This window comes from Stomoxys calcitrans, chromosome 1 (genome assembly GCF_963082655.1).
Source record: "Stomoxys calcitrans chromosome 1, idStoCalc2.1, whole genome shotgun sequence".
Taxonomy (NCBI): Eukaryota; Metazoa; Arthropoda; class Insecta; order Diptera; family Muscidae; genus Stomoxys; species Stomoxys calcitrans.
In genome coordinates this window covers 169,251,151-169,279,122 of record NC_081552.1, presented here as the reverse complement: position 1 = coordinate 169,279,122, position 27,972 = coordinate 169,251,151, and the positions used below count along the sequence as shown (strand labels likewise).

The 27,972-nt window shown below is 41.9% G+C and overlaps 2 protein-coding genes across 11 annotated transcripts; both read left to right on the top strand.

The window, feature by feature from the left end:
• Positions 1 to 2,448: 2,448 nt before the first annotated feature.
• LOC131995211 (uncharacterized) lies at positions 2,449 to 14,251 on the top strand. 10 transcript variants are annotated; one of them, XR_009397280.1, is made up of 9 exons: positions 2,449 to 2,724; positions 2,803 to 2,945; positions 3,039 to 4,207; positions 5,578 to 6,151; positions 6,462 to 6,565; positions 6,619 to 6,698; positions 13,223 to 13,357; positions 13,436 to 13,578; positions 13,672 to 14,251. XR_009397280.1 is itself a non-coding variant. In XM_059363489.1 (4 exons), the coding sequence occupies exons 1-4, from the start codon at positions 4,622 to 4,624 to the stop codon at positions 12,150 to 12,152; spliced, it is 369 nt and encodes a 122-aa protein (XP_059219472.1). In that variant the 5' UTR covers positions 4,393 to 4,621; the 3' UTR covers positions 12,153 to 12,953. The 10 variants fall into 10 exon arrangements, 2 of the variants coding, with proteins under 2 accessions (XP_059219472.1, XP_059219467.1); XR_009397276.1 differs by having other exon boundaries at positions 5,578 to 6,162; XR_009397273.1 differs by having other exon boundaries at positions 5,578 to 6,404.
• A 4,169-nt stretch (positions 14,252 to 18,420) lies between these two features.
• Positions 18,421 to 27,746, top strand: LOC106095932 (eukaryotic translation initiation factor eIF1). The gene is made up of 3 exons (XM_013263379.2): positions 18,421 to 18,694; positions 27,315 to 27,472; positions 27,549 to 27,746. The coding sequence occupies exons 1-3, from the start codon at positions 18,667 to 18,669 to the stop codon at positions 27,693 to 27,695; spliced, it is 333 nt and encodes a 110-aa protein (XP_013118833.1). The 5' UTR covers positions 18,421 to 18,666; the 3' UTR covers positions 27,696 to 27,746.
• Positions 27,747 to 27,972: the final 226 nt, after the last annotated feature.

The following is a 27,972-nucleotide window of genomic DNA, read 5'->3' as shown; positions in this document are numbered from 1 at the left end:
AACTTAAGAATTATTTGTACAACAAATTGATATATTTTACGAATTAATAAGTCATAACACCAAGGTGTATTTATAGAAGGTAGTAGCACGTCTTCATGCAGGATGCTCCTAAAACCTCGTGTACACTACACTTTAAATCTGAATTTAATGGCTCGATCATCTGTTTTCCCTTTATAAAATCAGCTGACGAGAGTCTTTAACTCAGAGTTAATGAGCAGTGTTAACGGGGATAATTGTACCATGGTCTTCATGGTTATAATCATGACGTATTGTAATAACCAGGTAGTTTACCGTAAACAACTGAGTACAATTTGTTCTCGCGAAGTGCACCATCTGTCAACGAGTTTTGGTTGTGTGTGTGTATTACAGTTAAGAACTATAACACACACAATGAAAAATGGAGCGAACTAGTAACATACACAAAATCAGAGTTGCACTTTTCACTGATTTTGACAGATAGTGCACTCAATATTTTGTTGTTGGGCAACTGTCACAATGAATATATCTTGGTTATAATCAAGCGAAATAATTAAAGGTGGTCTCATTTATACAACAACCACAAATTATATTATGCAGTCTGCCATCTTGTCATCAAACTGATCGGTATCTTGCCAACACACGGAAACAAATTTGTGTGCGTGTGTGTACATTAGCAGAGAATATGCAAGAAAGAAGATAGCAAAGAAAATGCACACAAACATTTTACATCTTAATACTGTCAAACTCTACCGGCTGTTAACAGCTGTTCGCGTGAGATCCTCTTATTAAACCCGCTTATTAAAATGCCGATCACTAGCCTGCCAGTTTGAAGGTATTAAGATGTCAATTCTGTGTTTACATTCACAGCAAACAGCCCCATTTTGTTGCACGTTCTCGTTTGTGTTTCTCTTTCTATCATTTTACCTGCATATATACACACATGAATGCAAGTTTCACTATACAGAACTTCATTTTAGTACTATATGGTGCAGTGCTTGAAAATGACATCTATTCAGGACAACATAGATCTGGATAAATTACCAGTGCTTTTTACTTATGTAAAACATGTCTTCAGGATTACCATGATATATTTTTCACAAATAAGATCGGCCGCCCACAGAAATATTCTATTGTGAAAGGCAAAATAAAATTAAAACCAATTGCGTTAATCAAAACCAAAATTGCGTACACAAAATTTAATACTTCTATGACAACACAAAATTTTTGCAAATTTAATTTATGAATATTACAATTATTTTCTCTTTTTTCCTTGCATTGTTTTGACAGGTTGGCAAATGGCGTTCTCAGAAAAAAAAATATTTACTTAAATTTGACTAATTAAACATGGTATTGATTTATAAAAAAATTATTAAATGCTTTCATAATTGTTGACATTGAAATTCGATTTCCCATATCATATCATATCATGCTATGTGATCGGTAAAAATACGAATGTTTAGCAAATTTTTAATTGTATGAATTAAAATTGTTATTTAATAATATAAACGGTGTTCACCAAATCAAAATCCTTTTTTTTTCTCTGGTAAGGTTGTTGAAAGTCCATACAAAAAAATAAACGGAAAATATTGATGAAAAGTCACTCACACAGGATTTACTGAATAAGGTTAAGCCAAGCGATCAGCTGACACACAATATTTTTAAATTTTGGCAGTACTTGGCATTGAGGATGTCAACTTGTTCCCTTTTAACATTCATTCGTTGTTTACGGTTTCTCCTATTTGATGACATTTTCAATCGGCAGGATTTGACATCCTTAATGATATTCATGGGGCCTATCCACTTTACGTTTTCGCAAGTGACCTAACCTCCTATCAGTGAATCCTGTCATTTGTGTGTACGCATGCACGTATTATTGTTAAGAACCACAACACACACACAAACAACTAACCTGTCGTGTTCCCAAGGGTCCACGTTGCCGTTGGAGTGAGGAGTCGAACTGGCGGGCGCTGGTCGCTGGCATTCGAGCACCGGCTTTTGGCTCAGTCTTTGGGGCGCGGTTCTTTGCCAATCCAACCCTCTGGCAAGGTGACAAAAAAAACAAAATAAACAACCAGCTGTCGGTGGTACGAAACGGACGACAATAGAACATTAACAAAACACCCACTGGAACGAACTGGAGGACATTACGGCTGTGGAATTGCCTGGCGCCTAAAATCCTTCATGGCGCCTCAGGACTTTGCCCACCCCAACCATGGCACCCCTCGTCCTGTAATATTAAGGGTACCCCGTAATCCATCACCTGTCTATCTTTGCCGCTGCTCAGTCACTTACCCCATATTCCGATGCTTTAGCCTTCCATCATCCTTTAGAAATCACCAAGGCAAGTGTTTTTGATAATCATTCTTGTACAGATTTCAGTATTTTATTGAGTAAGTCAACGAATATTCACATGGTAAATAATGTAAAAAAAAACAAATAATCAAAAAGGCAAAATTCAATTACAAAAAAAACAAGATTTAGAATATAAAGAATCGTTTTCAAGCAAACATGAAATATATTAGATTTTGAAGGCAAACGTTAACACTGCTTCTACACATTGCCATTCACAAAGACAATATTAACAATCTTGAAATTTTTCTCTATTTTCAGAAGAATGGGTCGGTCGCCTCGTCAGCTCTAGATGGATGACCAAGAATCGCCAAAACGGTACTGCGGCCTTGATGCTGGCCTCTGCGGCCAATAAGGTCTCTTCAAGTTCTCGTCGGTCCGTCCGTCTGGTTTTCGGTGAGTATTGTCAAGTTTTAAGTGTATTTGTCGCAGTCTGTTTTTCTTGTCTAAAAAAGTATTCTATGTTTCTTTTAGGGTCTTTTTTTTTGTTGTGCTACCTTTTTAGCACCGTAGGACCAACATCGGCTGATTGGAGGACGAAAATGTCCTTTAACTGCGTTGCTACCTAACCTAACCATGAGCTCATGTTTGGTTATAGCCTGTAACCCAAACAACGGGTGAGTAAAAAAAAGCACTAATGTTGCCCCTACCTAATCTATTTCGATTGTATACTTTAATACAAAAAAACCCTTTTTTAAACAAAAATAAAGCAGTCCAAGGGTCGAACGTCAGTAAAGCAGTTTGGTTTGCTAGTCTGGAGAAACTAAAAAGAGTACCTTAGGAACGCTGGGGAATGCAACAGCGTCTGGATCCCTCGCTGGTGGATGATGTGCGTTGCGGATGTGGCGGTGACCAGTGTGGCGGTGACCAGGGTGTCGGTAGCCGATGTGGCGGTTGTTGATGCCGCGGTTGGTGATGGAAGCCTTCTTCTTTGTGCGGCAGTGGAGGTGGAGGAGGCGTGGATTTTGATTTTTATGTTTTTGACTTTTAGTTTTGAAATGTCCACTTGTTTATTTTAATTTTAATTTCTATTTCTTTTCAGGTTTTTAATATATTCCTTTTTTCAGGTATTTAACGTTCATTTCATTTCAGATTTTTGACAAAGTTTTTCTTCTCTTTTTTTTTACGTTACCATTTCAATTGGCTCTTTATGTATCGTCTCTTCACTTTTCAGGCATTTCAAATTTTCTATTTCTTTTTTTTTTTTTAAAAAAACTGTCCTTTTTATTTTGTTTAAATCCGTTTTTTTCACATTCATATGAATTTAAATAAAACACATTTACCAAATTTATTTCTGGTCTTTTCTTTTACGTATTTTTCTTGTTGATCACTCCACCTCCGTACGCTGCCAAGTCCCAATCGAAAAAGAAAGAAGCTTCCTTGGGTCACCGGCCGGCTTGGCTTGGATTCGCCTCCATCATCAAATTTGACTTCCAGCGGGCACCAACAAAACATATGGTGGTAGCCATAATTGTCAATTGGTGTCAGCTGGCTGTCTCTTTCGTTGACAGAGGCGAATCAAAACCATCAGATGGCGCTGGCGGTCTTCTATCCGCTAACAGATGTCGCTAGGGTCGCACATTAGGCCGCACACTACAAACCAAACCATCCTTTGAACATCACTGTTAAAGGATGGGAGGGAGAAAAATAACAATTTCTCTCAGTGTATTCCATGCCATAAAGTGTATATGCTCCTTACGCCAAACCTATCTCACTGTGTGTAGGTCCCATTAATAATGTGTAAGTCTTCCTCAACTAGTATACCTTGAGTTAACCATTTTTATACCTTACGGATATACCTTCATCAAATTAATTGGAAGCAATTGCAGCAGACGGACGACGCGGGAAATAATTTTCACCAACAAAGCAAAAAAAAAAGGTAAGTATTGTAAAAAAAAATGTGTTAAATCAAAAGCTAGTAATAAAAAAAAAATGATTGTTCAGTGTCCCGAAGTGCGTGCCCAACATTATAGAAATAAATAACAAGAAAATTGTGACCGGCGGGCCAAAGTGTTTGTGCGTGTGTGCCAATGAACGGCAAAGTAAAAAAACAAAAACTACGCCTTTTACAACGTACTGGCCCACAAAATAAATAAAATGAAAAGAAATCATCAATGCCACATGCCCCTTGTCGCCAGTGGTAGTGAAAATATAAAAAAAAACAATGCAAAAATAATTAAATGTGCTCTGAGCCCTGTGTGTGTGATTGAAAGAAACAAACCGGCAAACACAATCACCGGCGTCGGCGTATATCTGATTTCATGAATGAAATGGTGAAAAAACAATATTCCAAATGAAACGCCTTGCAAATCGGAAAAAAAATTTAAAAAAAAGGTAAAGTGAAAATAATTGCGGTTCGAATGGTGAAATAAAAAAGAATCCTAACCACAATTTAAAAAAAACTCCAACCAACGTGGTAAAAGAAACGGTTCATTATGTGACAGTGTGCGTGATTCCATGAATATGAGTGCGTGTGTTATAATGAAATCACATGATCGTACGGTACCCCTGCCATTGTGTGTAAGCCACTCAATTCATGAATGGTGGTGGGGGTACTAAGAAGTGACTCAATGACTTTCAAACCAAATGTCCTCAAAAATTTTCGGTGGCCATAACGAAAAAGGTGAAGTGACGTTATTGTGATTGAATTTAAAGTGTCATGGTTCTACACAAAAGAAAATGGTCTTGATATAAAAACTCAAAAGCGAACTTAGTTCGGCAAAGTTACCAAAAGAAAATTAATAAGAAGGGAAATTATGGAAAATAACTCAATGAGGAAAATTACAAAAATGCACGAAAAATGTGAAAAAACCAAATTCTGCCAAGAAAATGAAAAAAACAAAAAAAAATTAAGAATTTTGTGTGAAAATTTGAAAAAAAAAAAAGAAAAGAAATAATAATAAAAATAAGGAAAACGGAACAAAGAAAAATAAATTTCTCTGAAAACGGAGCGATATTAATATAGCCGAAAACAAAATTTTAAATAGAAATGCAGAACAAAAAAGTTTTTGTCTTTTCCTTAAGCTGGCAAAAAAAAACAAGCAAAAAAACTTATGAAAAACTAAAATAAAATTGCGTGTTCTACTCGAAAAACAAAAAAATCAGGGCCAATAGGAGGGAATTTTAAAATATCAGAAAATCTTAAAAAAACACTAAAGTGAAAAAGAAATTTATCCAAAAAAAATCCTTCAAACAAAACAAACCACTTTCATAACTAATTTGATCTTTTCTTCTTGTCTATCTTTCCAGGAAACCCACGTCATGGACCTGCGAACTCGCAACGGCTGCCTCGCTTGAGAGCATGAGCCATGCCATTTGTGGTCTAACGCTGTGGTGTGCCCAAGATAAACGAACTGGTAAGTATCAAATAGATGGTGCACCTTGGTGTATCCTCTATGACTTCTCCTAGCCGCCTCTCATCACTCACCACGGCATCCCTCGCCCCATGTCCAAGATGCCATAGCGATAGAAAGACGGGTCGACCCGACATACACCGAGGTCGTCAAGAGGCTCTACCGTGGTTGAGTGATCTCCTGGGGCCGGCATCGAGAGATGACAATCTCTCGTCCGGACAAAACGCCTTCCGCCGCAACTCGCGTTCCATGTCCAAGATGCCATAGTGATAGAAAGACGGGTCACCCATTGCGAGGTTGACAGCGAGCTCTCCGGCGGTCGAGGCACCCCAGAGGTTGGCAGAGAGAAGTAGCACGAATCAGCGCGTAATCTTGCGCACATCACACCACGGGACCCCTCTTGGCGGTTCAGCACTCGCGAGAGCGTAAGACCACGAGTCCACTCCAACAACCTCACCTGGACCATACGGGTAAGTCCATGGTAAGTATTAACACCCTTTTACAGCGCCACCCTAAATCAAAAATTGCAAATATACACCCCATTGCACAATTTGTGCACTCGCCCAAGGATGTAAGCCCATGGCTTGGAAATATACGCACACTTGTATATTTGCCCACTACTGCCTTGAACACACACACACACCCACCATTCGAGATGAACCTGAGGTATAATATGGGCACGAGGCAAAAATCATTCGGACCTCTGCAACGATCACCACTTAAGTTAAGTATAAATCATAAAATACAATTCAAATCTAAATTCTCTTCTAATTCATTTAGGTCATCTTATGCTACAGTTTACCACAAGACGACGGCTGTTCTACAGCTTGTTCCTTACTGCTATAGAGATCCCTGGGACTTAATTCCTCTGCTATCTATCACAGGTGAGTATGTAATTCAATTCATATCTATCATATCTTAACCTATTTCCCCATAGGGTACAACTAAAACTAACTAAACCTACATTAGACCATGGCTTAATATTGGAAACTCCCAGCTACGGAAATGGAATTTCAGGTGAGTGATTTAATGCTTGTGTGAGCTGTCAACCGAAAATTTGCCTCTATTGGCCAAAGAATTTCACTCTTTTTTACATGTGGCTCAGAAGGAACCCCTTGACCATTTGTGAGTGTTAGAGTGTGAAAATGTGTCGTTGCCATTATTGTTTCAAGTCTCTTGCGTGATAGACCCCTATCGGTTTGCCGTCTAGGTTTTCGATTTCGTATAGACTACGGCCTATTGCCCGCACAATCCTGCACTTCAAATACTTCTGGCAAAGCTTGGCATTTATGTTTTTCCCAAAATCGCTAAGTTGATGGTTGCGATGAAATACTTCCTGGCCTGGATAAAATTTTACCTCTCGCGCGCGGGTATTGTATTTTGTAGACCGCTCTTTGTAACTTTTTTCGAGATTCTTTCGAATTTCTTCTCTGACTAACTCCAAATGAGTAGCTTTGGGCAAAGCGTTAAATTCTGGGTCCCTCATTGAAGACAATTGCTTAGCCAAGCGATAGACACTTCCATGTGTCACCATATTCGTGCCAAAAAGCGCGAAATAAGGCGTCATTCCAATTGACGAGTGCACAGATGAACGCAAAGCACACTCTATAGCTGATAGGTTTTGGTCCCATTCCCTCTGGTCGCCATCCAAATAAGACCTAATAGCCGCCAAAATCGACTGGTTTACCCTTTCGGATGCGTTCGCCTGCGGCGAGTACAGTCCAGTCTTATAATGAATTACTCCCTGCACGTCTAAGAAGTTGGAAAAATCTTTCCCCACGAACTGTTTTCCATTGTCCGACATGACAATTTCTGGAACTCCAAATTTGTGAAACACCTCACCGGTCAAAAACTTAATTACGTTTCTCGAGGTGGCCTTGGACATGGGCTTCAACAGCACGAATTTAGTGACGTGATCAAGGACTATAAAAATGTATGAATTACCGGCCTTCGACCGGACGTACGGCCCTAGGAAGTCTACATAAATCTTCTGAAAAGGTTTGTCTATTTTGTACTCTGGTCCCATAGGCTGTTGCATATTTTGATAATTGGGCTTAGCCCCTTTACAGATCTCACACCTCTTTATGAAATCACGGACCTGTGCACTCATGTTTGGCCAGTAGTACAGCTCTCGTAACCTTTTCAGAGTTCTATGGAAACCTCCATGTGCCGCCGTAGTCGGTTCATGTGCCTTTGCTATGGTGTTTGTCGTCAACCGTGATGGAACCCATAGCTTCCAAACATAATCCTCGCATGGCATGTCCACAGTCACAGGGATTGTCCTTTTGTAGATGAGGCCGTCCTTAACCATCAGGTCTGGCAATGATTCTCCGTTGTCGGAGATAGTTTTTATTTTGTCCAAATACTCGTCATCTTTGAACTCGTCTGCGTCGAGATCCACAAGGCTGGCAAATTCTTCGCATAGCTCCTCCAAATCCAATCGCGATAGAGTGTCTGGGACCACGTTCTGGCTTCCTTTGCGGTGTTCTATGCCGAAGTTGTGACCCTGGAGCAACAAGCTCCATCTAGCCAATCTCCCACCGAGCTCTCTGTTGGACATTAGCCACTTCAACGAAGAGTGGTCCGTAATCACAGTAAATGGCATTAGCTCAATGTAGGGTCGGAACTTCTTTATGGCCATCACCACAGCCAGACACTCACGCTCGGTCACAGAGTAATTCTTTTGCGCCGGTGTTAATTTCTGGGACATGAAGGCAATCGGGTGCTCGCTTCCATCTTCGTCCTTCTGAAAGAGAACTCCCCCAATTCCCACATCCGATGCGTCACACTGGACGAAAAACGGCTTGGCAAAATCAGGATGTCGTAAAACGGGACTTTGGGTGAGTGCGTCCTTCAATTTCCGGAAGGCCACCCTGGCTTCCTCACCGAACGCAAAAGTCTTACTCTTTTTGAGCGTTTGGAATATCGGTGCTGCTATTGTCGCATAGTCCGGGATGAATCGGCGATACCATCCGGTCATGCCAGTGAATCTCCTGACCTGCCTCACAGTTTTGGGGTAGTCACACTCCAGTATGGCGGACACTTTCTCGGGGTCTGGCTTCAATTTTCCTTCCCCGACAATGTAGCCCAAATATCTGAGCTCCCGAAAGCAAAATTTCGATTTGGCAACGTTGATTGTAAGTCCGGCATTCGTCAAGGCTTTCGCCACTTGCGCCAACAGCTCCAAATGGGTCCTGAAATCGGGTGACACTATGAGTAAGTCGTCCAAGTAGACGAACACTCGCTCCCGCAGATGCCCTGGGATGACCTTGTCCATTAATCGACATAACCTTTGGGCCGCATTACACAGCCCAAAAGGCATGACTGTGAAATGGTACAAGGGTCTTCCCGGCACGGTGAACGCCGTCTTCTCCCGGCTTTTTATCTCGAGAGGGATCTGCCAGAACGCATCTTTCAGATCCACACTCGAGATAAAATGCGTGTCTCCCAGCCTACTCAGCAGGCCTTCAATATTCGGAAGTGGGTAGGCATCTTTTACCGTGAGGGCATTGAGCTTCCTCGCATCGAGGCACAATCGGTTTTTAGCGCCCTTGCGCACCAAGGTAACCGGGTTGTTCCACGGGCTTTGACTCTGCTCAATGACTCCCATGGCAATCATCCTATCCAGCTCCGAATACATCAGTTGCTGAACGGCAGGAGATACGGGATAATGCCTCTGTTTGACGGGTTCAGCCTCTGCGGTATCGATACTGTGTTCCTCCAATAGTGTCTTCCCCAGGCCCCTCACCTCAAATGACGGAAACATAGAGATGACCTCGTCTAGGCGTAGCTTCTCTTCACTCCTCAAGCAGTGTTGCGATGGGTCTTTCGGCTTGTCTTCTTCTTCCTCCAAGCTTAAGCTCTCAATGGTGGCTACTAGTTTAAACTTCTTCATGAAGTCAACACCAAGGTATAACGCTTTACCCAAAGTTGGTATTAAAAAGAATGTAACTTCCTCTTCAGACTTTTTCACTTTTATCTTTGCCCTTATGCGCCCCACAATCGCGTGCGGAGTCTCATCGGCGGTCATAATGACAGATCTATATGGAAATATGGGCAGCCCTATTTTCTCCACCAACTCCAAGCACCCTTTCCCTAGACATGTAACGGTGGCACCGCTGTCCAATAAACCTTCTACTTCCTCTCCTGCAATCTTTACGCGCATATAGAGCCTTGTATCTTCGCCCTCGTACAAAGTGGCTGAAGCAATTTCTTGCCTGAGAGCTTTCCTTCGCCTATAACGTTCTCTAGCTTTATCTATACGTGTCACCTTTTCTACAATCTTTTTCCTTTCAAGCTGAACTTCTTCAGCAAATATCCTCTCTCGAGCTTCGTTATATTCCTGCATTCTGATATGCCATGGCCTAATTTCCTTAAGTCTAATATTCAATTCAATATTCTCACCACCACCCTTAATGCTATTATTACTTAAAATAGTTATTTTGGTAGAACCTGTCTGTTCCTCGCCTAGTTTTTGGGTTCCTTTTGGGGGTTCATGTTGTTCGGGCGCGTCTCCCCCTTCATCGTGCCCGCATATCGGTTTCCCCTACATCTGGTACAATTCGGCTTGACTACGTTCTCCATGCCACACCCATAGCAGAACAGATTTCGGGTCGTGGAGGGGCAGTCCATAAAGCTATGCCCTTTTTGCTTACAGTTCCAGCACACGTAGTTTGCTTGTCGACTGATGGCTTCAACTTCCAGCTCTTCGGGTGGTTCCTCAAATTCCAGCTCGTTTACCCGCGGTGCGAATTGTTGCCTGTGCGCTTGTGCCGCTTGCCTTTGGTTACTTAGCAGCAACTCTGCTTTCCTGCATTCCTCGCGGAAATGTTGCAGGCCATACATACGTATGGGGAACACTAAGGCGGCCATAGGTGGCTTTAGATTGCTTTTCATCATCTCCACCATTACTTGCTCATCCATGGGCTTTCTCTGCTGGTGGCGCAAGCGCAGCATGGCGTTGCAGAACTCTTCGAAAGACTCATGGGCACCCTGTCGACGGTCCATCATTTTACGCTGGATATCGAAATCGCTCTCAAATTTTCTGAATTGGGCTAAGAAAGCTTCTTTGAGTTCTGGGAAGCTTCGAATGTGGTCTAGTCTGCGCTGCATCCAGTACCAGTCCTCTGCTGGCCCCTCTAGGAACTGGGGAAACTTCACCAGAATCTCTTCCCAATCGCATTGGTAATCGGCCCTTAACTACTCCAGTCTGAACATGAAATCTTCAGCCCCAATCGTCTTCGAAGTGCCATCAAATTTTAGCCTCCATTTCTCGACATCGAACTTTCTCGCTGCACTCCGGTATGTAGCTGCAGGTGACTGTGCTGCCTGCGCCTGGTACCCATATGCCGGCTGCGACGGAGGTAATCCTACCCCCATCGTTTGCGTTAGTGGCCTCGATCGGTCGAGCGGTTGCTCATGCGGCAAGTAAGCATTACTTGATGCCATTTGATATTGGGGTTGCGACCATCCTTGGGACGGAGGTGCATAAGCATGTGGCGCTGGCTGTTGCTGATTCGAACCCATGTAGTTAAGCGGTTGCTGGTGGTCACTAGCTCCGGGCTGGGCTCTAGGCAAATCCTGGGCTTGCTGGATAACCTGCGCTTCTGCACGTGCTTGAACTGGGCTTGGCAACGTATTCCGATTAGCTGCACTGTTTAAGTTGGCCATGCTCTGCTGTACCAGTTGTGGCACCAATAATCTTAATTTCTCGTCGAGCAGACGAATCATCTCCATTTGGCCTACACCAATCGCGGAATCAATAACGTGCTGCAAATGCTCGTCTGCATGCGTCTCACGCCTGGCCTCTTGGTTTTGCCTTACCGCCTCTTGCCTCTCCAGGTTTATATTTCGGGCTGTCAGGCTGCTGAACTCTGGCGTAGTTGGCGTCGAATTCAATGTGTCTGACACCTGTGTTACTGACACAGCTGGGCTTGAAACGGCTGAAGTGACCATCATTGCGTTGGCTACGCTTGTTGTTGTTGTGCTGGCTGTAGCCTGTGTAGTTGTAGTTGTTGACGTAGTTGTCGTTTCCATTTGAAGGCTGTTCGGAACAGAAGGTTCAATGGAATAACTATTCGCTCTAGTGACTACCATTTAAAAACTAAAAATCCAATGATGCAAATTCAAAATATAATACCCCAAAAACTCAAAAAATAAAGAACTAACTTCTATTATATCCTTCTAGGTTCGTATCCAAAATATGTTATCACGGATGGGGTTAGTGACTTACAGCTGCGGCTTCATAAACAGTTGATAAAAATTGGCAATTCCACACATAACAGGTAATGGCTATACACTCAAAACAATCAATTTCTCCAAAAATTAATCATTCTTGAAATTTTCAGGTGTCTATATTGTCCATTGCTGTTGATTGGTAATTGGGATCGTGACTGCTGCCTTCGGACTGTGCTCCATGGCGACTACATAAAGCTTTGCAAGTCTTTACCATGTAGGACTCACAGGAGCTAGGATTTAAATTTATTCGGAATCGGACGGACAGGCAGAAAGTCATAATTTGGGCTATTGGCTTTAAAACTATTGTGGAAGAAGGTGGAAAGTGTCTACCATTGTCTCCCGAGGAAGTCGCATGGCTCATCTGGACTCACAGCCACTTCGACACCAGACTTACTTCCCATGGAGGCTTTGGACGACACTCTGTTAATACAAAGTATCAGTGCCTCTTCAAGCTTAGACGTCGCACTCGACTAGCTTGTCTTATAATCAAACTGCTGTCGGGACTTACGCAAAACATAGAAGAAAACCACAAACACAAATATTAACAGCCACACAATTGAAACGGTCAACCCGATTGCTCGGGCCCCACGTTGGGCGCCATTTTTTGTCGTGTTCCCAAGGGTCCACGTTGCCGTTGGAGTGAGGAGTCGAACTGGCGGGCGCTGGTCGCTGGCATTCGAGCACCGGCTTTTGGCTCAGTCTTTGGGGCGCGGTTCTTTGCCAATCCAACCCTCTGGCAAGGTGACAAAAAAAACAAAATAAACAACCAGCTGTCGGTGGTACGAAACGGACGACAATAGAACATTAACAAAACACCCACTGGAACGAACTGGAGGACATTACGGCTGTGGAATTGCCTGGCGCCTAAAATCCTTCATGGCGCCTCAGGACTTTGCCCACCCCAACCATGGCACCCCTCGTCCTGTAATATTAAGGGTACCCCGTAATCCATCACCTGTCTATCTTTGCCGCTGCTCAGTCACTTACCCCATATTCCGATGCTTTAGCCTTCCATCATCCTTTAGAAATCACCAAGGCAAGTGTTTTTGATAATCATTCTTGTACAGATTTCAGTATTTTATTGAGTAAGTCAACGAATATTCACATGGTAAATAATGTAAAAAAAAACAAATAATCAAAAAGGCAAAATTCAATTACAAAAAAACAAGATTTAGAATATAAAGAATCGTTTTCAAGCAAACATGAAATATATTAGATTTTGAAGGCAAACGTTAACACTGCTTCTACACATTGCCATTCACAAAGACAATATTAACAATCTTGAAATTTTTCTCTATTTTCAGAAGAATGGGTCGGTCGCCTCGTCAGCTCTAGATGGATGACCAAGAATCGCCAAAACGGTACTGCGGCCTTGATGCTGGCCTCTGCGGCCAATAAGGTCTCTTCAAGTTCTCGTCGGTCCGTCCGTCTGGTTTTCGGTGAGTATTGTCAAGTTTTAAGTGTATTTGTCGCAGTCTGTTTTTCTTGTCTAAAAAAGTATTCTATGTTTCTTTTAGGGTCTTTTTTTTTGTTGTGCTACCTTTTTAGCACCGTAGGACCAACATCGGCTGATTGGAGGACGAAAATGTCCTTTAACTGCGTTGCTACCTAACCTAACCATGAGCTCATGTTTGGTTATAGCCTGTAACCCAAACAACGGGTGAGTAAAAAAAAGCACTAATGTTGCCCCTACCTAATCTATTTCGATTGTATACTTTAATACAAAAAAACCCTTTTTTAAACAAAAATAAAGCAGTCCAAGGGTCGAACGTCAGTAAAGCAGTTTGGTTTGCTAGTCTGGAGAAACTAAAAAGAGTACCTTAGGAACGCTGGGGAATGCAACAGCGTCTGGATCCCTCGCTGGTGGATGATGTGCGTTGCGGATGTGGCGGTGACCAGTGTGGCGGTGACCAGGGTGTCGGTAGCCGATGTGGCGGTTGTTGATGCCGCGGTTGGTGATGGAAGCCTTCTTCTTTGTGCGGCAGTGGAGGTGGAGGAGGCGTGGATTTTGATTTTTATGTTTTTGACTTTTAGTTTTGAAATGTCCACTTGTTTATTTTAATTTTAATTTCTATTTCTTTTCAGGTTTTTAATATATTCCTTTTTTCAGGTATTTAACGTTCATTTCATTTCAGATTTTTGACAAAGTTTTTCTTCTCTTTTTTTTTACGTTACCATTTCAATTGGCTCTTTATGTATCGTCTCTTCACTTTTCAGGCATTTCAAATTTTCTATTTCTTTTTTTTTTTTTAAAAAACTGTCCTTTTTATTTTGTTTAAATCCGTTTTTTTCACATTCATATGAATTTAAATAAAACACATTTACCAAATTTATTTCTGGTCTTTTCTTTTACGTATTTTTCTTGTTGATCACTCCACCTCCGTACGCTGCCAAGTCCCAATCGAAAAAGAAAGAAGCTTCCTTGGGTCACCGGCCGGCTTGGCTTGGATTCGCCTCCATCATCAAATTTGACTTCCAGCGGGCACCAACAAAACATATGGTGGTAGCCATAATTGTCAATTGGTGTCAGCTGGCTGTCTCTTTCGTTGACAGAGGCGAATCAAAACCATCAGATGGCGCTGGCGGTCTTCTATCCGCTAACAGATGTCGCTAGGGTCGCACATTAGGCCGCACACTACAAACCACAGATTATATGTTTGTTGGGCAACTGCCACTACCTGTAAATGAATATATCTTGATCATTTTCTTGTAAACAATAGAAAAAAATTGAAGCAAATTTGCATTTGCATTAATTTTTCGTGAAGTAATGGTTCTTGAAAAAGGTTCCATGTACAAAACTTCCTAAAATTAGGAAATAATTAATACAAATGTCTTTAAAATAATATTACTTGCCTTACTCGCCGTTTGACGGTATTAAGATGATAGATTTTTGCTTGCATTCTCTTTGTTGTTATCTTCTTCTCCCCTCATGTACGCACACGTACACACACACGCACACAAATTTCTTTGCGTGTGTTGGAAAAAGTACGATCAGCTTGGTAACAAGATGGCAGATTGCACCATATGATTTGTGGTTATTGTACAAATGAGACCAACTTTAATTGTTTCGCCATGAGTTGCACTAATCACTGATTTTGACAGATAGTGTACTCAATGTTGAAAACATCCCCTACGTTATTTTTACATCGCACCATAGGAGATTGTTATCATTCGACACACTCTCAAAATATATTTTTTTTACCACAATTAAAATAATTGTTTGTACACACACAATCTTGCCTTCATGCTACACAAGGATTAATTGCTAGCCGTTTCGATGTCATCCCCTCCTGTCTCGATTGTGGCAGGGGGATATTCAGTCTCCTGCAATCCGACAGACTTTAGCGATGTGGTCGATAGTTTTTCAGGCAAGTGTTCAGCAACAACTGCTGAGTCGTGTCCTGATTCCCCAACCCCACCGCTTTTATATACCTTCAGTTTCAACTTGTTGAATCCGTAGGATACAATCCCTTCAGACTGGATAAGGTCTGCGAGACAGCCGGGGTTTAGTACGAATACTGCATGTCTCCGGTCACGGTCCGGTCATCAGCCTTATCCAATCTTCCAGTCGGTGGTTGAAAGATTGGGATTACATTCCCTTAGTCTTGCAAGTATCACCTCAGGATCTAAGGGAATCCTTGGTATCCAAGCATGCGCCATTGGTCGAGAAGGAATATCTTCCTTCTTGACTAAATCTAGTGCTGCACCTGGCCAGATCTGACCAATCTTTTTTAGCGCACAACGATATATTTCAATTGAGCGTTGATCGCCGGAGGCAATTTGTCTGTATTGGCCTCAATACCAGCCTGCATTGTCACAAACTGGAGGAGACCCAGGAAATTCCGCAAGGACATCGGAGTATACTGATGACAGTCCATTGACTATCCCACTCCAATTATTCCTAGGTATGCAGCCCTGTTCTTCTCCCTTGTCGACAACTGCCATCACCAAACTGTCCCTAGCGACATTAGCAAAGGTTCTTGGACCAATCTTACTGTTGTTCGCCGTAGTTATTTTAGGCATGGGATGCCCTCCAGGTGACCTCAGCATTTTGGCTGACTGCGGTGCAGTTTCCGAATCTAGACGTGTAGTCTTTGGGGTAGCCTGTGCAGCAAATTCTCGAGCCGAATTTAGGGAATCTCTCTCCCGATCAGTGAGAGTCTTTGGATCATTCGCACCAAGCCTCTCAATATTCCAACCTCTTAAAGAGCGTGTTGGTTTGCCGGGGAAGGCAAATGGCCTAGGTAAATTATAGGCATGCGAAGAAGGAATAGGTTCGGCCTTGTCCTTTAGACTCGAAGCAGGTATCTTCGTCAAAAGCCCCCAGTCGGCTTGTGTAGCCTGGAGCAACCGCTCCACCAGTCGAGGTTTCAGTAGCAGACAACATGCTACGGCCTGGTCTTTGGAGTCCATTCTAAGCCTACTCCCGAGCATTAGATCTGCCGCTCCACTAGAAACAGACGCAGATCATCAACCGCCTAATGGATACCTCTATCGCAGCTATCCTTGAGTGACTTAAATTTTTCTTCCAAAAATAATGACCTATTAAGAGTCAAGACCGGTACTATATTCGGCTTTCGCGTTCAAACTCATATACAAATAATATAAGGGAAAAATTGGCCAAAATGTGTTCGTTTCGTAATAACTTGTTTTTTCATCTAGGGAAAATTTACATTTCGGGACGTCCATTGAGAGCACAACCACAACCAAATAAACGCGATCGTCAAACTTTTAATTGTAACTGGGTGTTTGTTAGTGTTAGTGATGTTGCTGTTGTATTTACTCTGGTTGGAAAAATTAAAGTGTTTGTGGATGCATAAGAAAGTATTTTTTTTTTATATAATTAAATATTCACGAAAGAAAAATAAATATTTCTTTCACAACATGCAAATCAATCAATTTAATAAGGTTTGTGAAAGAATGTGTTGTGCTTTTGGTGTTGCAATTACAACAAAAATATTTGGATAAAAGTGGAAGATGCTGAAAAAGGCTTTTGGAAAGTTGAGCTTATTTAACTTATAACAGTAAAAATCAGGATTCACTAATAGAAGGTTAGGTCACATGCAAAACACAAAGTGGATAGGCCCCATAAACATCATTAAGGATGTCAAATCTGACGATTGAAAATGTCATCATATAGGAGAAAACGTAAACAAAGAATGAATGTAAAAAGAGAACAAGTTGACATCCTCAATGCCAAGTACTGCCAAATATTAAAAAAAAAGTATATCGGCTGATCGCTTGGCTTAACCTTATTCAGTGAATCCTGAGTAAAAATACTACAAAATCTAATTATTTTTACAAATAAATTCTGCATTTGTCTCTTTTTAAATTGTTTTGTGTTTCAATATATATTAATTACGAAGGGGTGGGTTTTAGTTGCAATTACAAAAACATACTTGAATTTCAGTACGACCCATACACTCATATTTGTCTGTACACATGGTCGTAAGCGGCTGATAAATTTTTTGATGCCATATTATTTTTTATATGTAAATGGCAACGACAAACCCAAAAATGCAACCTTGTCAAACCACCGAAAGAACGATTTTCGGTAATTTTTCCATAAAAAAGAACGTAGTACCAGCCTTTACAGGAAAATTCTTGCGGAGTGAAATAACACTACGTCCGTTCCAACCAGCGGTTGTGCTAATTACGCTACCTTTTAATTTCACCATGGTACCCAAAGATGATGGTTGTGGTTGTTGTACAAATGAGACCACCTTTAAATGTTCCGTCATGAATGGTACCAACCATTAAGCATAGTACAGACTTGGACTTTTCATCGATTATTCAGTCATGATATCGGGTTTTTTGGGATTTAAAAATAAATCCCGAAAAAGTGGAATTTAGATTTGTATGGTAAAAGCTACAAAAAAAAGAGGATATAATACTTAAATCTCGAAAAGGCCATATATCTGGATATAGTGGCAATATTAACATGCTTTATGGTTGTGTGTGATATGCACATTCATGTATACGTATGTACGCTTGTGTATATCACTTAAATCTCCAAAAACCCAGTCTTAACAGACAGAATTTGTGTTTGGATTTAGTTAAATCCAAATTTAAAAAATTACAATGTAGATGAGCTATTAGCATTTGGTTACAACCAAAACAAATTTAACAGGTAGGAGCAATTGGCCCACAACAAAAAAATCGAGTGCAATGTGTGTCAAAATCAGTAATTAGTGCAACCTTGATTTTGAGTGTCACTAGATCACGCCATTTTCGTTGTTTGTGTGTTATCGTTCTTATCTGTAATGATCACACACAACCAAAACTCGTTGACAGATAGTGCAGTTCGCGAGAAAAAAATGTATTTAGCTGTTTGCTGTATACTACCTGGGTCAATGGCTTGGTTACAACGTCCACGATTTTTATGTATCGTGTTAACTACGCTTTATGTACAGTGCTATCGATGCTCACGCGATTTTTGTATTGAAATCGATTTTTCTAAAAAAACTATTCGGTTTATCGATAATAGTTCATTCACCAAGTTGCAATCTCCCCTCATTCCACCAAAGACAACGCGTTTGATTAGAGAAATATATAAAAAGCCAAGTTAAATTTATTAAAACATATACGTGTAATCAACAGCCTAACCAACCAGCAACGAAAAATTTTCAAATTATTGGCTCAAAACGTAATACATACTTGTAAAAAAGAGGAAACTTCGCTTAATAAGTGGATATAGAAAAACACGCTTTTTTATTTTTTGGCTGTTGGTAATTTTTTTTAATATCGTATGTCCATCCAGAATTTAAATACATTTGGTAAGTCATGTTAGACATTGAAATCGTTACGAGAAATAGAAAAATAATTAATTGGATAGAACCTGGCGTAGACTCCCACTTTTTTTTTAAATCGTAAGAAGGCAATTTATTGTGTGGATTAAAGGCCACTAGGATGGGGTCGGTCGTGTGTAGAATGGCTTATCGTGTCAACTGTAGCTTAATATTTCAAAGTTTGGTGCTTTAATTTTGTCAATATCAGGGACCCTTGATAACGATTTACCCATTGTAACTAATTATCAATAATTCCTGTTAGAAAATACCTGTTTATTGTAATAAACGCATACAGATAGCCATATGACTGCATATATACGCCAGTATATAGGAGAAAGAGAAAAAATGTGCCTGTGTGTGTCGAATGAGTCAGCATCTGAATTTCTTTACTGTTTTTTTTTTTTTTTAATATTGAGTGCAACTGTATGTGTTTTTTTTTTCTTATTTTAAAATTTCGAGAGTTTTCGCCTTTGTCATTTTCTGCCTTGCTGTATTTATATGCATATATATATGTGTGTGAATGTAATACATATGTACAAGTGACACTAAATGGAATGGAAAAGAATAAAATCAAATATTTTTGTTGTGTTGCTCTTGTCTCACGGCTGTCACCCCGTATGAACGTATGTATGCATATGCATGGTTGTGTTTTCTCCATGTGTCGTTCAAATTGCGTTCATAAGTGTATTATTTATTTAAGGTTCTTTTCCAAAAAATATTTGCACCACCGATATGGCTAAAATGCTTTGTCTATTTTACTTTGGTTTACCACGTTTCATGTCTACAAATAACACTCGTATTTTTTTTTTTTTGACATTGCTGTCGAGGTTATTACAACTATTTTGAGGTTAGAATGAAACAATGGTTTGAGCACTATATCTTTTGTTTGGAGAAATAAATGGCCCGCTTATTTATGCATATTTACAAATGTGTGCCAATTTGTATGTCAATGTGTGTACAATATCAACCATGTATTAGCTTTGGGGAATATTCCCCAAAGCATGATTTAAGAAAATTGAAAGCTAAACCATCGGAGAAAGCCGTACATAAAAGCAAATGCTTTACTTTCCGAGACTATTAACTATATGAGAATGAAATTTTGCTCTCCAGCGACTTGCTATAAGTGCTTTGTTATAAATAAAGTTGCTATCACACAATATGTGATGTCACTTTCTGTACCCAGAGGACTTTCCTTATGTACATCAAATACGAATAGAGCGGGCTCCAATCGGCGTGTATTCTCATATGTCTACTTTTTTGCAGAAATGTGTCTACATGTATCTTCGATGAAATTGGAGCTTGCTTTAATCGAAAGAATTGCATGCAAATGCAAATTTTGCCCATGAACATTCCACTAAGGAACAGCGGCAAACTTCTCACATATCAATGAGTGCAGTCCGATTCAAGTTTTAAGCTCAATGATAAGGGGCCTCCTTTTTATAGCCGAGACCGAGCGGCATGCCGCAGTGCGACACCTCTTTCAATCCCATGGCAGCCGGTTGTACGTACCGGATTGACCCGATGGAATATTCATCGGCAAGGGCTGCCGCCTCAGTGTACGTGTTCGTCTTTTTTCGTCATGGGAGAGGCACATCCCGGAGTGCCTTCTCCGTATGCTTTTGGTCCGTGCCGGGATTGAAAAGAACCCCGGACCCTGGTTCTGTTCCGTTTGCCAGAACCGCCTTCATCATCGGTCAGTGTCGGTGAGGTGTAACAGGTGCTTGGAGTGGGTACATTTCCGTTCTTGCTCTGGCCTAACTTCGCTACGGGAGTATAGTCATACTGGCTATGTCGCTAGGTGCTGTGCGAACACAGCCAGCAGTGGGTCACAAGCGTCGCCGTCGTCGCCTTCGGCGTCCTCGTCGTCGGACTATGTGACCCCCCCGACCTCTCCCGTACGGCAATTTATGCAAAGACAGCACCCTAGCCCTACTATTGCCAGGCCAGTGTCGGGAAATGTATCGTTCCTGCAGTTAAACTGCAATGGACTGCGAGGCAAGATTGATGAGATTGTGGATTTTATGAGTCGGAAGAGCATATCGGTCGCAGCGATCCAGGAGACAAAGCTGACTAACACCTGCAGCTTGCACAGTTGTCACGGCTACAATGTGCTACGTAAGGATCGCTCAAGGAATGGAGGTGGGGGATTGGCCTTCGTTATACACCATTCCGTGCAGTATAGACCTATCTCGCCTGCGCTTGACGCTAGTGACCCATACATGGAATGTATGGGGGTAGCAGTCAAGTCTGGTACTGCCGAGATAGAGATATACAACGTGTATATACCGCCGGTTGGCAGCTGTGTCCCGATTAATGGCCAGGCCTACAGCCCCGACATAAGTGGGTTGCTATCTGGCCATAGTCGTCTGGTTCTGGGGGATTTCAATGCACATCACTCGTCATGGCATTCTCCCCTAGGCAACGACCAGCGTGGCATAGCTTTGGCAGAGCAGATAGATAGCTCCACGTTTTGCACGGTGAATGAGGATGCCCCCACTAGGATTACGAGGAGGTGCAGCAGCTCGCCAGACATCTCAATCGCATCCCCTGATCTCCTGAGTGACGTATCCTGGCAAGCCGTCATCTCTTTGGGGTCAGACCACCTCCCCATAATCCTCACCATCGACCGACCACCCGACTTCATAACCTCTGAGCGCCGAACGTTCATCAACTATAAGAAGGCCAATTGGACTGGCTTCAGAGAGTATACCAATCGCCGCTTCAATGAACTGCCACCCCCCTCTGATGTGCTTGTGGCCGAGAGGAAATTCCGAGACATCATCAACGCAGCAGCCGCTCGCTTTATACCAGCCGGTCGAATACCGCAAGTGCGACCCAATTTCCCGGCGCAAGCAGTGGTACTCGCAGACGAGCGTGATGGGATTCGTGCTATGGACCCCGCTAACCCCAGAATCAGCGAGCTGAATCTGGAAATAAACAGGGTAGTCAACGAACATAAGCGGAATTTGTGGCTGGAACACTTGGAGCAATGTAACTTAGGCACCGGTGCAGGCAAATTGTGGGCCACTGTTAAGTCTCTCTCGAACCCCGGTAGACGGGACGACAGGACCTCAGTCACTTTTGGCGAGTTAACCGTGACTGATCCGAAGAGATGCGCCAGGTTGTTCAACCGTCAATTTATCGTGCATCCCGAGAGAGACAGGGCAAGGAGGAGAGCCATTCGCCGTATTCGTGGTCTCCGAGCCGATGAACAGCCATCACAATTTACCGTGGGCGAAGTTACAAATGTCATCCGTGGCGCCAAATCTTCCAAGGCGTTGGGCCCCGACGGAATCTCTACATTGATGCTGAAGAATCTGGATTTACCTGGAGTTGAGTACCTTACCACTGTCCTTAACCTGTCATTGAACACTCTTATAGTTCCCGATGTCTGGAAAATGGGCAGAGTGATCCCGCTACTGAAGCCTGGTAAAGACCCGAGTTTGGGGGAGTCGTACAGACCGATCTCCCTTCTCTCACCAGTGGCTAAGACGCTTGAGGCATTACTCCTCCCGAGCCTCGTAGGAGAATTTCCATTCGCCGAGCATCAACACGGATTTCGGAGACTGCACAGCACAACAACAGCTTTGCATGCCATCACCACACACATTTGCCGTGGCTTCAATCAACCCAGGCCATGTGATAGGACGGTCCTCGTGGCATTGGACCTATCGAAGGCATTCGACACGGTCAGCCATGCCAAATTATTTGAGGACATCGCCAACACGTCCCTCCAGCCAGGCCTTAAACGTTGGGTCGCGAATTATCTGTGTGGCCGCCAGTCATTTGTGGAATTTAGGGATAAGAAGTCAAAACACCGTAGAGTGAAACAGGGAGTTCCCCAAGGCGGGGTGATATCTCCGGCTCTGTTTAACCTCTACCTTTCCTCCATCCCACCTCCTCCAGACGGCATAGAGATCGTATCATATGCGGACGACTGTACGATCTTGGCATCAGGCCCCCCACCCATTGATGACATCTGCGATAGGCTGAACGTCTACCTCAACGAGCTTGCCTCATATTTCGCTGCAAGAAATCTGAAGATATCCGCCACCAAATCTTCAGCCACACTGTTCACTACAAATACGCGTGAGGTGAATTCTGAGCTGACTGTGATGGTCGATGGAGAATTGATTCCGACCATCAAGTGTCCCAAAATACTTGGCGTCACATTTGACAGCTCCTACACCTTCTCCCCACATGCCACAGCAATCTGCAATAAAGTCAAAAGTAGAAACAAGGTCCTCAAGTCACTCGCCGGCAGCACTTGGGGTGCAGACAAAGAAACCTTGTTGACCACGTACAAAGCAATTGGCCGGTCTGTGGTAAGTTATGCAGCGCCAGTGTGGTCACGTCAGCTTTGTGACACGCAGTGGAATAATATTCAGATCTGTCAGAATGCCGCCCTCCGAACTGCGACGGGCTGCCTCCTTAGTTCTCATGTGGACCACCTCCACCAGGAGACAAAGATCCTACCAGTGCGAAGACATAACTACATGCTGTCTAAGCAATACCTTTTGGGCTGTTATCGCAGAAATCATCCAAATCATCATCTTGTGGATAGATACCCACCGCCCAGAAGCCTTAAGGTAGATCTACTTGATCTAGAGCGTGAGGTCCAGCGCTACAAGAGAGAACCTCTAGATCAAGCGGCATATCAAGCGGGTCTGAACAACATTCATGCAGACACGGTAGCAGACGCGTTAACTGGCTACCGGGTGAATGTAGTCCTTGGAGTACGACCGCCACCCATTGCACCCGAAGAAATCGACCTCCCCCGGCAAACCAGAGTGATTCTGGCTCAATTACGTTCCGGCAGATGCAGCCGCCTCAATTCCCACAGAGCTAGGATTGATGCCGACGTGCAAGATGTATGTCCCGACTGTAACCAGGGACCGCACGATACACGTCACCTGTTTAACTGCCCGGCCAGACCCACTCGACTCAGACCCAGATCCCTGTGGACGCACCCCATCTTAGTCGCGGAGTTCCTGGGTCTTAACACTCAACAGAATCAAGCAGACGAAAGATAGTACACAATAAACTGCTACAACAACAACAACAACCTCTTTCTAGAGAAGTTTTTACATGGATTAGGAGGAGAAAACCACCGTTGAAAGTTTTTCTGACGATCTCGCCAGGATTCGAAACCAGGCGTTCAGCGTCATATGTCTGCCCTACGGTGGCTTCCATATTTATTGGGTTGCCCAAAAAGTAATTGCGGATTTTTCATTTAGTCGGCGTTGACAAATTTTTCCAACGGCTTGTGACTCTGTAATTGCATTCTTTCTTCTAGCAGTAATCAGCTGTTACTTTTAGCTTGCTTTAGAAAAAGAGTGTAAAAAAAGTATATTTGATTAAAGTTCATTCTAAGTTTTATTAAAAATGCATTTACTTTCTTTTAAAAATCCGCAATTACTTTTTGGGCAACCCAATATTTCAAAATCCATTTTCCATATTAAATTTTTAAAAATTGTTTTTTTGCAGTGTTGCATTTTTCAACGCAACGCTCAAAAACAAAACTCAAGCCTCTCATTCTGTGTTGGCCTTTAAGCTGAGTATTCTGTTCAGCTTTTCAAGCGGAATGCTGTCAAACTCTGTATGGAAAAAACTTCGGCGAAACATTAGCAAAAAATAGGCGGAAAAGTAGTAATCTGCTTATAGTGAGGAAAATGTCAACACTTGAAACCATTGACGGCATCATTTTTGTCTATTTATTTGGTTTCAGTGGTTCGTTTTTCTTTATTTATTTGCAAAAATATAAATGAAATAGAGGAAACAAAAAGTGCAGATGAAAAAATGTGTTTTGGTATGAAAATAAAAACATTTGATTGCTGTCAAATTCCTCTCGTTGACCAATTATAAATTTCCGCTACTATTCCGAAGGCAGAATAGAATACCAACCCAACCTTTGACTCTAAATTCGCGTACTTAAAAATTTGCACAAACTTTTACGGGAAATCGTTCGTTTTCCAGTAGGAGAAATTTTGAGACCGAACAACATTTGGAGAGTTTTTTAAATACTATTTTGCAAACTTTGGCTGGAGGTTTTTCCCCAGCAGAAATTTCTTACTGTCCTCAAAATTTTTACTGGATAATTTTGCGAACATTTCTTAACTTTTCTAGATCGGATTGCAATCTTGTTATGTCGTATATGTGCGATAGGTGCCAATTTGTTGATTTTAATGGAGCTCAATTAACATTATTCGCCTTTTGGTTTGCCGCAAGGAATAGGTTTCAGAACCTCTTCTGTTTATGCACGAAAAAAAGTCGTTATTGAAAAAAAAATTAATTGATTCAATAACTTTTCTAATGGAATCGTGAACAATTTTCAAATATGACTCTAAAGTAAATGCAATTAATGGTCATTTTGTCCCCTACAATATAATGGGAAGATTTCAACATGAACATGGGCTGCCGCCTATGTGCATGCCCAACACACTGCTACGACAACAACAACAAGTAATCCTATGGCAGCCGGTTGTACGTACCGGATTGTTGTTGTATAAGTGTGTTGTGTTCTATCTTTCATCTGCATGATTCTGTTGCATAGCCAGGAACACTACGACTAAAATTGGGTGTGTCCAGAGGGTTCTGAGTCTGTTACGAATGGGCCAGCCAGGTTTTTATATTGGGTTGCCCAAAAAGTAATTGCGGATTTTTCATATAATCGGCGTTGACAAATTTTTTCACAGCTTGTGACTCTGTAATTGCATTCTTTCTTCTGTCAGTTATTAGCTGTTACTTTAAGCTTGCTTTAGAAAAAAAGTGTAAAAAAGTATATTTGATTAAAGTTCATTCTAAGTTTTATTAAAAATGCATTTACTTTCTTTTAAAAAATCCGCAATTACTTTTTGGGCAACCCAATATAATGTACGTGCCCGTGACCACATTTCAGTATATGTCAAAACAATTTTAGGAACTTCTTTTAGCCGTTTTGTTGATCTACGTAACAAATTATTCTATTACAAAGTTATAAAAAGTGGAACCACAGTATTACTGCGTAGATACTTGGATTTTTCTTGCTCGAGTAGTAGTACTCAGATAAGCTTGCCTCGTTTATTTAGGTCTGTTTTCGAAAGATCATTTTCTGTTCGCGTGGCTATGTGCTGGAATTTATTGTCTGCCGAGCTAAGAATTTTTTCGCACTTCTTTTCTGCAGATCCAACTAAGTGTTGTTGTTTGAATCTTATTGAATTTCTAACTTGAGACTTGTTTAAAAAACCAACAGTTTAAATTTCCGTTGTCTATATGTGAAGGTGGCAATCCTCCTCTAGCTCCTACAGGAGCTAGCAAGGTCGTTCTGGCCCAAAGGACCGATCGCAGAGGGAACAATATGGTCATTGGTTATTTTAAGGCGCCAATAATTCGCCCTGTCATATCGAGCCGCCCGGCCTCTCACTGAGAGTCTCCGCTCGATAACGCTAATTATCCGCGACTGCAATTGCAGCTACTCCGTATGAAGCATTGCACTATCCGCAACCTTGGACGCACCCGGTTGCACGCAGCTAAGCTTCTCGTGATAACAATGAACACCACACACCGGTACTCAAAGTTCCATTATGTGTAGTGCTCATAGTTATCACGTGTCGGGATTTAAATATTCGTATTGTCTTGTTATGGCTGGGGAGCCAATTAAAATCAATCCCATGGCAGCCGGTTGTGCGTACCGGATTGACCCGATGGAATCCTTCATCGGCAAGGGCTGCCCCCTCGGTGTACAACATACTGCTACAGTATGGTGTAAGAACTCCGAACCAACAAGGCGTAACAATTCCGACCACCAACTGTCCCAAAATTCTTAGTGCCACATTTGACAACCTTTATAAATCTTCTGACAAGGACAAAATAGATCTTTTGACAACGTCGGGAGTAGAAACAACGTCCTTAATTCGTTTTGTTAGAAGCACTTTGTGTGCTGAAAAAGAAATCATATTGACTACATACAAAGAAATTGACCGGTGTGGATATGTCAGGATACTGCCCCACGTACTGTTATGATCTGTCTTCTCAGTTCTTATCTGAACCACCTACATATTGCTTAAGCTATTGTTGTTGTTGTAGCCACATTTTTATGTGAAGGGGGCGATCCTCGTCAAGCTCGTTCCGGTCCAAAGGACAGATTGCCGCGGGAACAGAGTGGCCATTGGCTATTTAAAGGCGCCAATAACCCGTTATGTCATATGGCGCATCATAGGCACTCACTATTTGAGCAAGAGCCAGTGCTGCCCGCCCTTTACTGAGACTCTCCGCTCGGTACCGTTGATTGTCCACCACTGCCCTTGCAGCTACTCCGTATGGAGCATTCCACTATCCGCAACCTGTGCACGCTCCCAGTAGCTCGCAGCTAAGCTTCACGTAACAGCAAAGAACACCACACAGATCGGACCCAATGCTCCAGCCTGTGTGGTGCTCACAACTATCCCGTGCGGGGCATTCACATAATCTTTGTTTATAGTTGACCATTGTTTATCTCAGCCGTAAGAAAAATTTAAAACAAAATCTATTAAGTGAAGTATTGTCAGTGATTTATTTTTTTAAGTTTTCCCTTTTTTTTTATCTGTTAACGAAAAATATGTATTATTTAATATTTTCTTTTTATCTGTAGACCCCTTTGCTGATGCAATCAAGGGTGCTGATGATGATGTTCAAGACGGTCTTGTACACATAAGAATTCAGCAGCGTAATGGTCGCAAAACACTAACCACAGTACAAGGTTTGTCCGCGGAATATGACCTGAAGAAAATTGTGCGATCATGTAAAAAGGTAGGTTTGAGTGTTTGTACAATTATTGTCAACTTGGATTTCCTTACCTATTGTGTTTGTTTGTTTTTTGTTTTAGGAATTTGCATGCAATGGCACTGTAATTGAACATCCCGAATACGGGGAGGTATTACAACTGCAGGGTGATCAACGTGAAAACATTTGCCAATGGCTGACAAAGGCTGGTTTGGCCAAGTCTGACCAACTGAAAGTGCACGGTTTTTAATACACCTTCAAGCCATCAACCAAAAAGCGTCAGCAAAAACAACAACCGTTTAAGAGGAACAAAAATAGTAACATTTTTAGAACAACATATAAAAGGACGACGTTTTCGCGTGTCGTATTTTAGTTTCATTTTGTATAAGAAGACAAACTATAAATGCCACACAAGACAGGCTAAAACAAAGCAACACCATTATACTAGTATAAATTATTCTTAATGAATGTATTAAACTTTATTCATTGAGTATGAGTTAAAAAACTGAACTTACAATAATGCTGTT